A 12,751-nucleotide genomic window follows, 5' to 3' on the forward strand; every position below is an offset into this window, starting at 1 on the left:
AATTCACAATAGCTAGACTGTGGAGCCAACCTAGATGCCCTTCAATGGATGAATGAATAAAAAAAAAGTGGCATTTATACGCAATGGAATATTACTCAGCACTAAAAAATAACAAGATCATGGCATTTGCATGGAAATAGATGGCATTAGAGCAGATTATGCTAAGTAAAGTTAGCCAATCCCCAAAAAACAAATGCTGAATGTCTTCTCTGATATAAGGGAGGTGACTCAAAATGAGGTAGGGAGGAAGAGCATGAGAAGAAAATTACCTCTAGATAGAAAAGAGCGGTGGGAGGGAAAGGGAGGGAGAAGGGGAATTGCATGGAAGAGGGAAGGAGAGCCCCTTCGTTATACAGAATTCAGGTATGAAGATGTGGTGGTGGGGGGGGGAGAAAGAAGTGGATTAGTTTGGGTAGAGAGAAGTGATGGGAGGGGAGGGGAGGGAAAGGGAGGAATGGAAGGACAGCAGAATAAAATAGGCATTATTATTGCTGTGGGTATATACGTGACTGCATGACCAATGTAATTCTTCAACCAGTATACTCAGAAAAATGAAAAATTATATCCCATCTGATTCAAATGTTTGATATGTCAAGATCATTGTACCGTCGTGTATAACTAATTAAAACAAATTTAAAAAAAGAAAAAGAAAAAGAAATGAAGACTTTTTCAGATTGTTAAAAGCTAAAGAATTCATAACTGGCACACCTGCACTGTAAGAAATGTTATTTAAGGCAGAAAAAAATGATACCAGATGGAGATATTTACCCATGCAAAGGAATGAAGTATGTAGGAAATGGTAGCTATAAGTCAATTACTTCAATATGTATCCCATATTAAATATCACTTCAAGACAACCAGTAATAAATTAAAGGTATGTACTGTAAATCCTAATGCAACCACTAAAATAAAACAAAGAATTACACTTAATAGATGGAAGGAAAAAATGGGATCATAAAAATATTCGATTAATACAGATGGATGCAGAAATGAAATAAAAAGAACAGAAAAAAGTGACTTTAAATGTAGCCATATTGCAAATCACATTAAATGTAAACAGTCTAAATATTATAATGAAAAGGCAGAGAATGTGAGACTGAATGAATAAGCAGGACGCAACTATGCTATCTATGTCAGACACACCTATGAAGATCAACAGATTGAAAGCAAAATAGAGAAAAATATAAACCATGCCAACTCCAATTAAAAGAAAGTCAGAAAGGCTTTATTAACACAGAATTAGATTTCAAAGCATAGAATATTAACTGGGGAAAGGTTATTAACTTGATAATAAAGGGTTGATCTAAATAACATTTATAAAGCACAATGGAATTAAATTAAAAATCAATATTAGAGAGACTTGTGGAAAATACCCAAATACTCAGAAGCCAAGTAATGCAATTCTAAATAACCCATGGGGTTAATGAAGAAATAAAAATTAAGGCAGAAAGTATTCTGAACTGAATAAAAACACAAGCTATATATAAAAAATTCAGAATGGCAAATATTGGGAGGACATTAAATAGTAGTTAAAGGTAAATTTAAAGCACTGAATACCTCTATTACAAAAGAAGGTCTCAAAAATCAATGAACTCTCAATATAGAGGCACTAAGCAACTCAGTGAGACCCTATCTCTAAATAAAATACAAAATAGGGCTAAGGGTGTGGCTCAGTGGTTGAGTTGCCCCGAAATTCAATCCCTGAACCCACCGCCTCACCCCCCTCCAAAAACAAAAAAATTTAATGAACTCAACTTCCACTTTAAGAAAAATGAGATTAGTCTGACACTGAAAACATGATACATAAAAGAACAAATAAATAAATGGAATTCATCAAAACTAAAACTAGAGGCTGGGGTTGTGGCTCAGAGGTAGACTGCTCACCTAGCAGCATGCATGCGGGACCAGGTTCAATCCTCAGCACCGCATAAAAATAAAATAAAGATATTGTGTCCACCTATGACTTAAAAAAAAAAATTAAGACTACTGGTTTTGATGAACAAAAAGAAGGCAAAGATAAGCCAAAGACTAGTAGAAAATATGCAAAGTATAAACTTGATAAAGGACTTGTAACCAAGAAATATGAACTCAAACACTAACAGAAAAATAACCCAATTTAAATAAACAAAAAGCCTTGAACAGATGCTTCACTAAGAAGATATAGACAGGACAAAAAGCACATGAAAGGAAGTTTAGTGTCACTAATCATGAGAAAGTACAAATTAAAACCAGTGAGATATAACTACACAACTAACTATTTGAGTGGCTACATTTAAAAAAATAACTATATACCATGTGCTGAAAAGCACATGGAAGGGTGAGAATGTAAACCATTTCCTAAACAGTTTGGCTATATCATTTAGTGGATGAGTGTTTAACTTGATAAGAAACTACCATTCTACTTCTGGTTATTCACATAGAAGAAATAAAAATACATGCCTATGTAAATACTGTACATGAATGTGTATAATATTTTTGTCTCTAATAGCCTCAAACTGGAAACACAAATTTACTTCCATGGCTATATAAACAAACTGTAGTACAGCCACATAAAAGAATATTAGTGGCAATAAACAGGAATATAACATTTGACATTTATTACAACATAGAAGAATTCAAAATAATTACACAGAGTGAAAGCCAGACCAAAAAAAGTATGTACAGTGATTCCATTTATGTAATATAAATTAACCTCCATGGCAAAAACATTATCAATGTTGCCTGGGGATAGGAGAGTGATACCACAAAAGTACAGGAGGAAACTTTACAAGGTAACTGATGTATTCACTATCTTCAGGGTGGTTGCAGTTTTTCAAGGGTATATATTTATGTCAAAATATAATAAATTCATATGTAATATGACTTCCATACTATCTCACTCATCATGCTCATGAGAATAATGTACACAAGCCAGGGGCAGTGGTGCATGGCTGTAATCCCAGCATCTCTGGAGGCTAAGGCAGAAGAATCACAAGTTTAAAACCAGTGTCCTCAACTCAGTAAGACCCTGTCTCAAGAAATGGGGGGTAGGAGAAAGGGGGGACACGTGACACTGGGGATGTGGCTCAGTGGTTAAGCATCCTGGATTCAAACCCTGGTACTAAACAACAACAAATAAACAAGATTAATATACACAAAGCAGACCATCTCTAGTACAATGAGTATTCATTACATGGTATCTAGTACACATAATTTCAACTTTAATTAGTCCTAGGATGTATATGAGAAACTTCTGAGGAATAGCCAGAAGCCTAAGGGAATCCTATCTGGGAGATGGCTGACTAGAAGTGAAGGTAAAAAGTAAGTAAATCAGGAAAGCCAAAACTGATGTGCTAATGCTTATCAGCATAAGCTTCACTCAAGCAAAAGTGTTTAATGTTTAACAAATACTTGCAAATCAAGTTATTCACATACTACAGAAAAATCATTTTGTGTCTTATTTGGCTTGTCTCCTCGAAGTAAACTAAAAAAGACAAAAAGTAAAATGCCTGATGCTGCAAGTTTTGACTTCAAGGGTGATGTTATGCCACTGTCTCTTTGGGAAAGGAAATGTTACTAAAGATTTGAGAATAACCAGGGCCATCTTATATCTTAGCCTCTAGATCAAAACTCTTTCTAACCACAACAAAATCGTGAAAGCAGCAGCCAAATCAGTTTGTACTAAAACTACTGTTCTGAGAATCATTAGGTATCTTGTTGCAGTTACTTCAGTCAAGAAATCCACTGAAGACAGGCACAAAGGTTCTAGGCTAAAAAGGAGTAGGGTACTAATTCAGTTGTCTCACTCATCAAGCTGCATGCCCTGGTACATGGGTCCACACCATGCAAGAAGGATCAGTATATTTTAAAAGAGAAATCCACCTAAGATGCAACAATTCTAACAATACTTGAAAAGCCTGGCTTTTTATTTCATGTACACAGGAGGAGTCCAACTTACATATCTAAAACAAGAAAATGACAACAATACCTAAATTAATAGAAGTTTATACAACATTTTCCTATGCACCATTTATTCTTATCCTCATAGCAAATAAACATTACTATCCCTCATTTACAGATAGTGACAATGAGGCTCTGAAAGGTTAAGTGACTTGCTCACTCATAAAACTTGCTAAGTGAAGTGGAAATGACATCCAAACCCAGATCTTCTCACTCAAAAACTTATGTTCTTTCCATTAAATAAAACCATCCCCAATTGTACCAGGCTACAGATGCTTTCTTTATGGTACACTTCACAGAAAACATCTTATGATACTCTGACAATTAACAATCAGAATGTCATAGAATATCAGCTCCTAGAAGGACTAGTAAAAAGATTAGTATTTGATATTTCAAGATTTTAAATGAATTATAAGCTACTAAAAGTTAAATTACAAAAATGCAAGAAAGCTCCAGCTTTTATGTAAACTGCAAAGATTTACCTGAATGAAAAGGAAACTGTTGCTTGGCTTCACCAGTATGTGCATCCCAAATAATTGTAGTCTAAGATTAAAAGAAAAACAAATTTTGCTATGAAGTTAAAAGGAGTTTATCATAAATATATAAATTAAATGCCTAAGTGCATCAAAGCAGTATGAAATGTTTGGACTTAATTTTGAACAATTTATTTTACCCCAACACTAAGTCAAACAATGCTATATACACTCCATTTTTGAAGGAAATGATCATTAAGCAATTTGATTTTTCCCTTGTGACTTTTCTTTTTTTAATCAACTTACTTCAGATAAAAATTACTGATTGTCAAGAAAGTGGTAGGCATTACTGGATTACTTAACGAACTCCACTGTGATAGAGTATTTAGGGTAAGATTCTAATAACAGTTGAGTTGTAATGTGGCGAATTATTGGTTAATAATGAAATCAGTTCTCAAAACTCCAGGGAACTAAAATATTATGTATAGTAGTGACCGACTTTCTTCTTCCTATCCCATATTTTTTCTTTTCTTCTTATCATCTTTTTATTTTTACTAAATATAAAGCTCAAACCTACCTCCCTGACATCACACACAGTTAATTATTAACAACATGTCCTTTCATAGAATAAAATAATCTCAAACCCTTGGTTATTCTGAGGTTTGGTGGAGGGCATGACCTAAGGAACTAAAGTTGGATAGAGGCCATATTTTTAGCCCACCTAGATTCACCCAGCTAGTTAGGTGAAGAAAACTAGACAAGACCTGCATTTCTTACAGTTTCAATTAAGCACCAGTTCAGCTAACATACTGGCTCTAGGATTGGCTTTGGAATCACTCCAGAGCCATATTTGCTGAACAGATTTATTAGGGGAGCAAAGGTATATTATTTCTTTATGTTTCAGATTCCAATAAAAGAGAGAAATGGGGCTGGGGTTGTGGCTCAGTGGTAGAGTGCTTGCTTAGCATGTGTGAGGCCCTGGGTTCGAATCTCAGCACCACATACAAATCAATGAATAAAATAAAGGTCCATCAACATCTAAAATAAATTTTAAAAAAGAGAGAGAGAAATGGTCATACAGATAAGAAAGAAAGAAATGAGTAGATTCAGGAATAAGCTGACAGAAAACCTAAGAAAGCATTTCTATTTTTATCATAAGTTCATACTTGAACTTCTGAAATGTAAATGTTTTATTTATGTGATTAGCAAAAAATAAAAAATATTACTTTCAATTATACTATGCAATACATTAACCTTTATAGAGTTTAGTTTAATGTGCATTTACCTTATCTACTCCAGCACTCAGGATGAAATTTCCTTTTTTATTCCATTTTAATGCAAATATAGGGCCTTTATGCTGCCCTAAGGTGCTAGCAAGATTACCTAAAATTCAAAATCAAAAACTTTAAAATTACTTCAAACTTTGTAACTCAGATCAATAATGTTGTAAAAAGAAACACACTTCATTTACCATCTTTAGTCCATATTCTGGCAAATCCATCATATGAACCGGTTGCTAGAAGTGTACCTTCACTCTGTAAGAGAAACACATTTCCTTCAATATATAACCCAGAAAGGCCATTTAATTGTTATTAAAAACAATTCATGTTTAAATTCCTGGTACAGTCTACTCTTAACATTCTCTGCTTAAAAACCTAACAGGGTTATCTGTGAATGCCACCAAAGAAGTACATAACACCCTTCATGCTGTAAAGTTAGTGTTCTCTCTAAGCTTTATACTCAATCTGAACAAAGACAGTAACTACTATAGGGCAGAATGGTCAGTGTTTTTCTCATGCATGTCCAAAGGTCTGCTGCGATCTTGTATGCACATGACTAAGATGGAGGCAGGGCGGAGGATTGGGAAGGACATCAAGATTGCGAATTTTACGACGATTTAAGAGAAAAATCAAAATCTTCCAAAATATTTAAGTAAAACTGGAACTTTTTGTGACTCCTCCTTTAAATCCTTTACTATCTAAACAAGGTATGTATTCCGAACAATACTGCTGTTTCAAATTATTAGAACACTGTTTCTTTTCTTTGTTAATAACTTCCCACTATGAGATATTTACTAACAAAGAGCAACAAAAGGAAAACACTCAGAGAGTGCAGGCTATACAATTGCCTAGGAGTACCTTACCATGAAGAAAAATCCATATAAAATTTCTCTAAACTTGTATTTCCTTCCTGTGTCTTGCCTTGATGGTTTAATAGTAAAAGTGCACTGAAGACTATTGCTGGGAAGGGAAAATACTACTGGACATACAGAAATCCTGCCTTCCTTAACAACTTCTTGATGTTTTTCTCATAAGGATATTCAAAACAAGATTGCCTATTTCAGACCCCTCAAGCCACTGAGCAGTAGGGAAAGTGACAGGTGGAGTTCTGCTAGCATCTGGAACCCTCGGGGTTCTATCTGAGGAAGTGGAGCCACATTGAAGCCAAAAGTAAAAATGTCAAGTTTCCTTTAAACTACAGGTTCCCAAATGTTTTCATTCTTGGACCATTCAGCCAAGAAAATATATTATTTTTTCCTTTTTGAAAAGCCCACACTTTATAAAACTATAATTTACAGTTCAGAATCACCAAGCTGAACAAATGAATATTCATTAACCATCCTTTTTAGTGTAAACCGCAAATTTCATTAAACTGACATAATCACTGGGTCACATAAACAAAAGAAGTTTTAGGGGCTTTTATCTAAAATAAAATGAAGAGCAAAAAGATAATTCTTAGTTTTAATGCTATAACAAAAATAATAGCAATGTGCTAAACAATTTTGAATTTTTATAACTGTCAATATATACTTTATAGCAGAAAAAGGGTAAAGACATTACTGAAAATTTTGGATTTGAACGTTAAAAAAGTCTAGCCATGGGTTTTGGAAGAATCCCACAGAAACTGAGATCTTTAGCTAGAATAACCTTTTTTTTTTAATTATTTTTTTTTAAATTTACATATGACAGCAGAATGCATTAAAATTCTTATTACACATATAGAGCACAATTTTTCATACATCTCTAGTTGGATACAAAGTATACTCACATCAATTTGTGTCTTCATACATGTACTTTGGATAGTAATGATTATAACATTCCACCATCATTTCTAACCTCATGCCCCCTCCCTTTCCCTCCCACCCCTCAGCCCTATTTAGAGTTGTCTACAGAATAATCATTTTTTAAAGATAGATCTCATTCCGGAGATTGAGATCAGGGCCAGGTGTGGTGGCACATGCTCAGGAGGCTAAGGCAAGAGGACTGCAGATTCAAGACCAGACTCAGCAACTTAGTGAGGACATAAGCTACTCAGTAAGACCCTGTCTCTAAATAAAATATAAAAAGGGCTAGGGATGTAACTCAGTGCTTAAATGCCCTCAGGTTCAATCCCTGGTACCAAAACAAAACAAAAAATCATCACAAAGATTTGGAAGATTCCCCACCTCCCGACATTGCTGGGGATCAAACCTAGGGCCTCACAGATGCCACTCTACCACTGAGCCACATCAATAGCCCTAGAAGATTCTTTGGAGAGCCACACAAAATACAGAGTCCAGAGGAAGAAAGGATGCTTACTTGCAGAGGAAAAGACTCCTGATCATGAGAGGGATTGTACAGGTAACAAATATTTTTGATACTGAAAGACTAAAGATGTATCAATAATGAAATCTCACAGTATGGTAAGCCAGAGTAGCCAAGTAATCCTAAAGAATTCTGAATCATATAGAGAATCAAAGAATTATAAGACTTCTACAGCCGGAATAAACCTTGGAGGTCATCTGGACTACTGATCAGTAAAAGAGAGTTAGCAATAAAATTTTTTATCAATTCAGGGCTGGGGTCGTCGGGCTCAGAGAAAGAGTGCTTGCCTATCATGAATGAGGCCCTGGGTTCGATCCACAGCACCACATAAAAAAAATAAAATAGATGTATTGTGTCCATCTACAACTAAAAACTAAATGTTTAAAAAATTATCAATTCATAGTATAATGAGAAATGTAAAATGTTTTTCTACACATATTCCAACAAACAACTCAATTGCTGGGGTTTTATTACGTTATGCTAAGGATTTTCATCAATTACACATTTATCTCAGTATAATTCTCATACTTCTACTTTACAGTCAAGTAACAATTTTATCAAGTTATGCTTTCAGATATACTGAAGAGCTAGGAACCTGAACCCTGGTCTGACTACTGCAGGGCCATTTTTTGTTTTTAACACCATATTTCGGTGGGACTCCCACTTGTTACTATTTAATGAAATCCAAAAATATCTGACCAATAGACAAACCCTATTAGAAATGAGACTTTAAGAGGCCAAGTATACTAGAGTAAGTACATCCATCATGAACAGTATGATGATACTCACATTCCAATCTAGAGATGTCACATCTTTGTTGCTTGGAACATCTTGCCCTCCTTCTCGTATACAATGTCTAAGTACTAACTGTGTGGAGCCACTAGTGCTATTTTCACTAAGATTCCATATTCTTGCTGTTGAGTCACCAGACCTACAAAATATGTAATGTATTTTAAATTCTCAAGAATCCCAGAATCAAAGCAACATATGTATATCCTATTATTAATCAAAACAACATATTTATATTCTATTAATAATATCCTAATAATAGGTATTATTAAAAAATAGACTATTAGGGATTTTTATTTCCATCATTTTCTTCACTGTATGAAGAAAATGATGGAAATAAAGTCCCCCAAGCATTCTTGGAAGTATGAAGTTTAATTAAAGCCTCTAAAATTACTTTTCTTATGAAGGAATAAAAATTTACTGAGGCAAAAATGACAACAAGCAAGCATGAGAACTCTTGAGAAATTTAAACAACACAACACATGTTATCCATTCAGCAATCTACATTAGAAAGGTACTGTAAAATCACTATAAGAAACACACCCTGATGCTAGGAGATCACTAACAGGGTTCCAGGCACAGATAAAAACTTCTGATTCATGGCCCCGTAACACGACTGCTTTATTAGGAGGGATTTCAACATCTCCATCCACTTCCATCATATCAGTATGATTATCTGTATCATGAGGAACAAGTAGAAAACTCCAGTTAGGTAATATGACAACACAAGGGGGGTGTGGGTACTTAATAAGCAATGTTTTCCTTTTTATAATATACAATGTAACTTTGTTATTGCTATGTCAGGTTAACTTTAACATTATTATAACTACACAGTCTTTGTCACATGGAAAATAAATTCCCAACTTAAGTAGGATATTATTTTTTAAAAGTATGTATATGAATACTTTAAAAAAATGAAGGAAGCAAAGATGAGGAAGGACTAGAAAAGATAAACCTACACATGGTTAGAATGATAAAATGGTCCGAACTAAATGTAATATATAGTAATACTATTCTGTGTTTCTGCCAGTAGGGGCTGCTGATATCATTCTTATAACATTTAGAATCACCTTTATAGCTCACTGTGAGAGCTTTACTTTGTTAATAACTAGCCTTGCAAATTTTATTTACAAATTAAATGCAGATGCAAAAATTCATTTAAAAGCAGAAGAAGGGGTTTTTAAATATTTTTAAAGAAAATAAAAACAATAAAATAAATCTAGCTTTGTGGAGCTTTAAAAAACAAAACTCTATGACAGAAGTTAGGGCAACAAGCTGGTATAAATGAAACAGTTAAAAGTTATTTCAATTTAGAAGATGGGGCATTTCAAGAAAGCAAAATATTTTCCCTGAAAAGGAGTCTACAAACTTTTAGCTCACTTGCTATAGTATGTGCTCCATTTTCCTCCCCATTTGCTGTGTTTTCTCCATTTTTTGCAGATCCTTGTTGGTTGGTGGCAGCTGCGGCAGCTGCAGCAGCTGCTGCCTGTTGCTGTGCAAGCTTATCTCTATAAGCTTGTTGTCTTGTTTGTACTACATCAGGCATTACGGCATCAATCAGGGACAGAGACTCTATGGGTCGACCATCAAACAAGGTACCATCCTGGATACAGAAAATAATGAGAGGGGAGAAATAAAAGGTACTATTTAGGGTTACTTATATTCAATCAACAGCAGAAATGAAAATCTTCATTTCATGAAAGACATTTTCAGAACTCATGCAAGGAAGAACGGACAGAAGGACACTTTAGGAGACAACTCCAGCTGGCTGTTCAAAATTTTCTTTTCACTTACTTCATGTTGATTAATACTGGAAAGATGCAGTTGAAATGTAAGAGGTCAATGCTGAAAATAAGAACATAGGCCCAGATGGTACAAAGGTTTTTGATTCTAAAATTCTGTTTGTCAAAAAAGACAATCAATATGGAATAGTTATACAATTTTAAGTGGCTTAGTGCCACGTTATACAGCCAATCCTCTGTATTTACAAGTCCCAATCTATAGAGTCAAACAACTGTGGATAGAAAATATTTATGGTAAAAATTACATGTACTGAACATGCACAGACATTTTTCTTGTCATTATTCCCTAAATACAGAACAACAATTGCTTACATAGCACTTACATCATCCTAAGCACTTAGATGATTGAAAGTATGATATATGTAGTACATGCAAATAATACACCACTTAATGTAACAGACTTTAGCATTCACAGATTTTGGTATTTTTGGTGGTGGGGGGGGGGGTCCATAGAAACAATCCTTGAGAATAATGAGCAGCAATCACACTTCTTTAAGAAACTAAAAACTTTTAAAATATTTTTGGCTGGAAAATAAAGTTCCTTGTGATTTGATTAAAATATTAAAGCAGAAATAGGCTTCAGATATCATGCCATGTAATCATCTCATTTTATTAATGCTGAAATGAAAGCACAGATTTAAAGACTTTATAGAGTTAATCAATGGCAGCTGGGATCCCTTAACCCAGTGCTACTCAAAATACTACCCAAGTACCAACATCAAGGCCATCACCTGGTAGCTTATATGAAATGTTGATTTAGGGCTAGGGGTGGAGGGTAGTTCAGCAGCAAAGCACTTGCCTATAAAATAATCCTCAGCATCAGGGGGAAAAAAACAAAGAATCAAAGCTAAAGAATCAAATCTCTGAGGACAGGCTCAACAATCAGGGACCAACAAGCTCTCCAGTTAAGTCTTCGCTGCTCTGATGTTTGAGAAGTTCCATCAGTAATATAGGCTAGTGCTCTCTGTTTTATGAAATTGCTATAATTTCCAATGCTCCAATTATTAACATTAGGAAGTTCATAATTAATAAAATTCTCCAGTGAGCACAAAGAGAGACACAGTAATGAGCAGCAAGTAAGAAACAGAAACAATGCAAATTAGTTAGGAACATGCCTATGTGAAGCCTGGTTCACTTACTAGTGAACATGTACTACTGATAATCTATAGTAATGTGACAGAACACATTGAGTTACAAAAATTCAGCACATTTTTTCTGAATTAGATTATACTGAATTATTCACAGGAAAAAAACATTTTAACATAAATACAAACTACTTACTAAAACCAACACAGATACAGTGTGGAATATTAGGATAAATTCAGACAAAATTTGTTGGCTAAACTGAGATACCACCTCTGGCCAGTGGTGGAACTTGCTTATCACCCTTACAATAAACCATACTTAAAGACAATAAAGACATATTTCAATTAGTACTAATGGATTTTTTAGTCATAGGAATGAGGAAATCCATAAATAATGTAGTATACTATGTATTTAATGAACAGATACAGAAATCATAAGTGTTTCAGCTAAATTCTAGCAAAAGGGGAAAAAATTAATTTCTCAAATGAAAATAAAGAAAAAAACTCCACATGTTCTGACTCCTATCCATGTATGAAAATGTTACCTTAGATCAGAGGTATGCAAACTTCTGTGAAAGCCCAGCTAGTAAATATTAACTTAGACCTCATAGGTCATAGGCTCTGTTACAACTACCAAATTCTGTCATAAACAGCCTATACCAGAATAAATGAATGTGTCTGTGTTTTAAAACATTTATATAAAATCAGGGACAGATGGGATTTGCCTCATGCATGCACCACAGTTTGCTGACACCTGAACTAAACAAATTACTTCATATGTGGATCTTAGACAATAGTGTTAAGAGCTGGCTTCAATTATAAATTGCTTCTAAAATCAGGGTATATCCAAACAACATTGAGTTTCCAATTCTCCACCATAAATTTGGTCTCAGTATTTAAATACAATGCTGGTGTGTTAATGAAAATCTTTTCCTACTGCTTACTTATAAAAACATATTAAGAAAAATAAGTTACAAATAATAGTCCTTATACCTGTGATCCAACATGCCTTGCCTGAACAATCTAATACAACAGGAATAATACCCTTTCGTTTCTATTAAGCCAAGGAAGTTAAAGTC

At 34.3% G+C, this 12,751-nt stretch overlaps 1 protein-coding gene across 11 annotated transcripts in view; it reads right to left on the bottom strand.

Annotated features, from left to right (window-relative positions):
• The window catches only part of Tbl1xr1 (TBL1X/Y related 1), a 144,805-nt gene that overhangs the window by 25,626 nt on the left and 106,428 nt on the right, over window positions 1–12,751 (bottom strand). For 10 of the 11 annotated variants that reach the window (XM_078043673.1, XM_078043676.1, XM_078043675.1 and 7 more), the window contains 6 exons: window positions 10,166–10,388; window positions 9,329–9,461; window positions 8,786–8,927; window positions 5,884–5,947; window positions 5,698–5,795; window positions 4,422–4,482 (listed from right to left, as the gene is read on the bottom strand). In XM_078043673.1, the coding sequence (XP_077899799.1) occupies window positions 4,422–4,482; window positions 5,698–5,795; window positions 5,884–5,947; window positions 8,786–8,927; window positions 9,329–9,461; window positions 10,166–10,388 (721 nt within the window). Of the gene's footprint in view, window positions 1–4,421; window positions 4,483–5,697; window positions 5,796–5,883; window positions 5,948–8,785; window positions 8,928–9,328; window positions 9,462–10,165; window positions 10,389–10,579; window positions 10,598–12,751 lie in introns of those variants that run through there. The other variant, XM_078043679.1, reaches the window with a different exon arrangement.

Source organism: Ictidomys tridecemlineatus, chromosome 3 (assembly GCF_052094955.1).
Source record: "Ictidomys tridecemlineatus isolate mIctTri1 chromosome 3, mIctTri1.hap1, whole genome shotgun sequence".
Classification (NCBI taxonomy): domain Eukaryota; kingdom Metazoa; phylum Chordata; class Mammalia; order Rodentia; family Sciuridae; genus Ictidomys; species Ictidomys tridecemlineatus.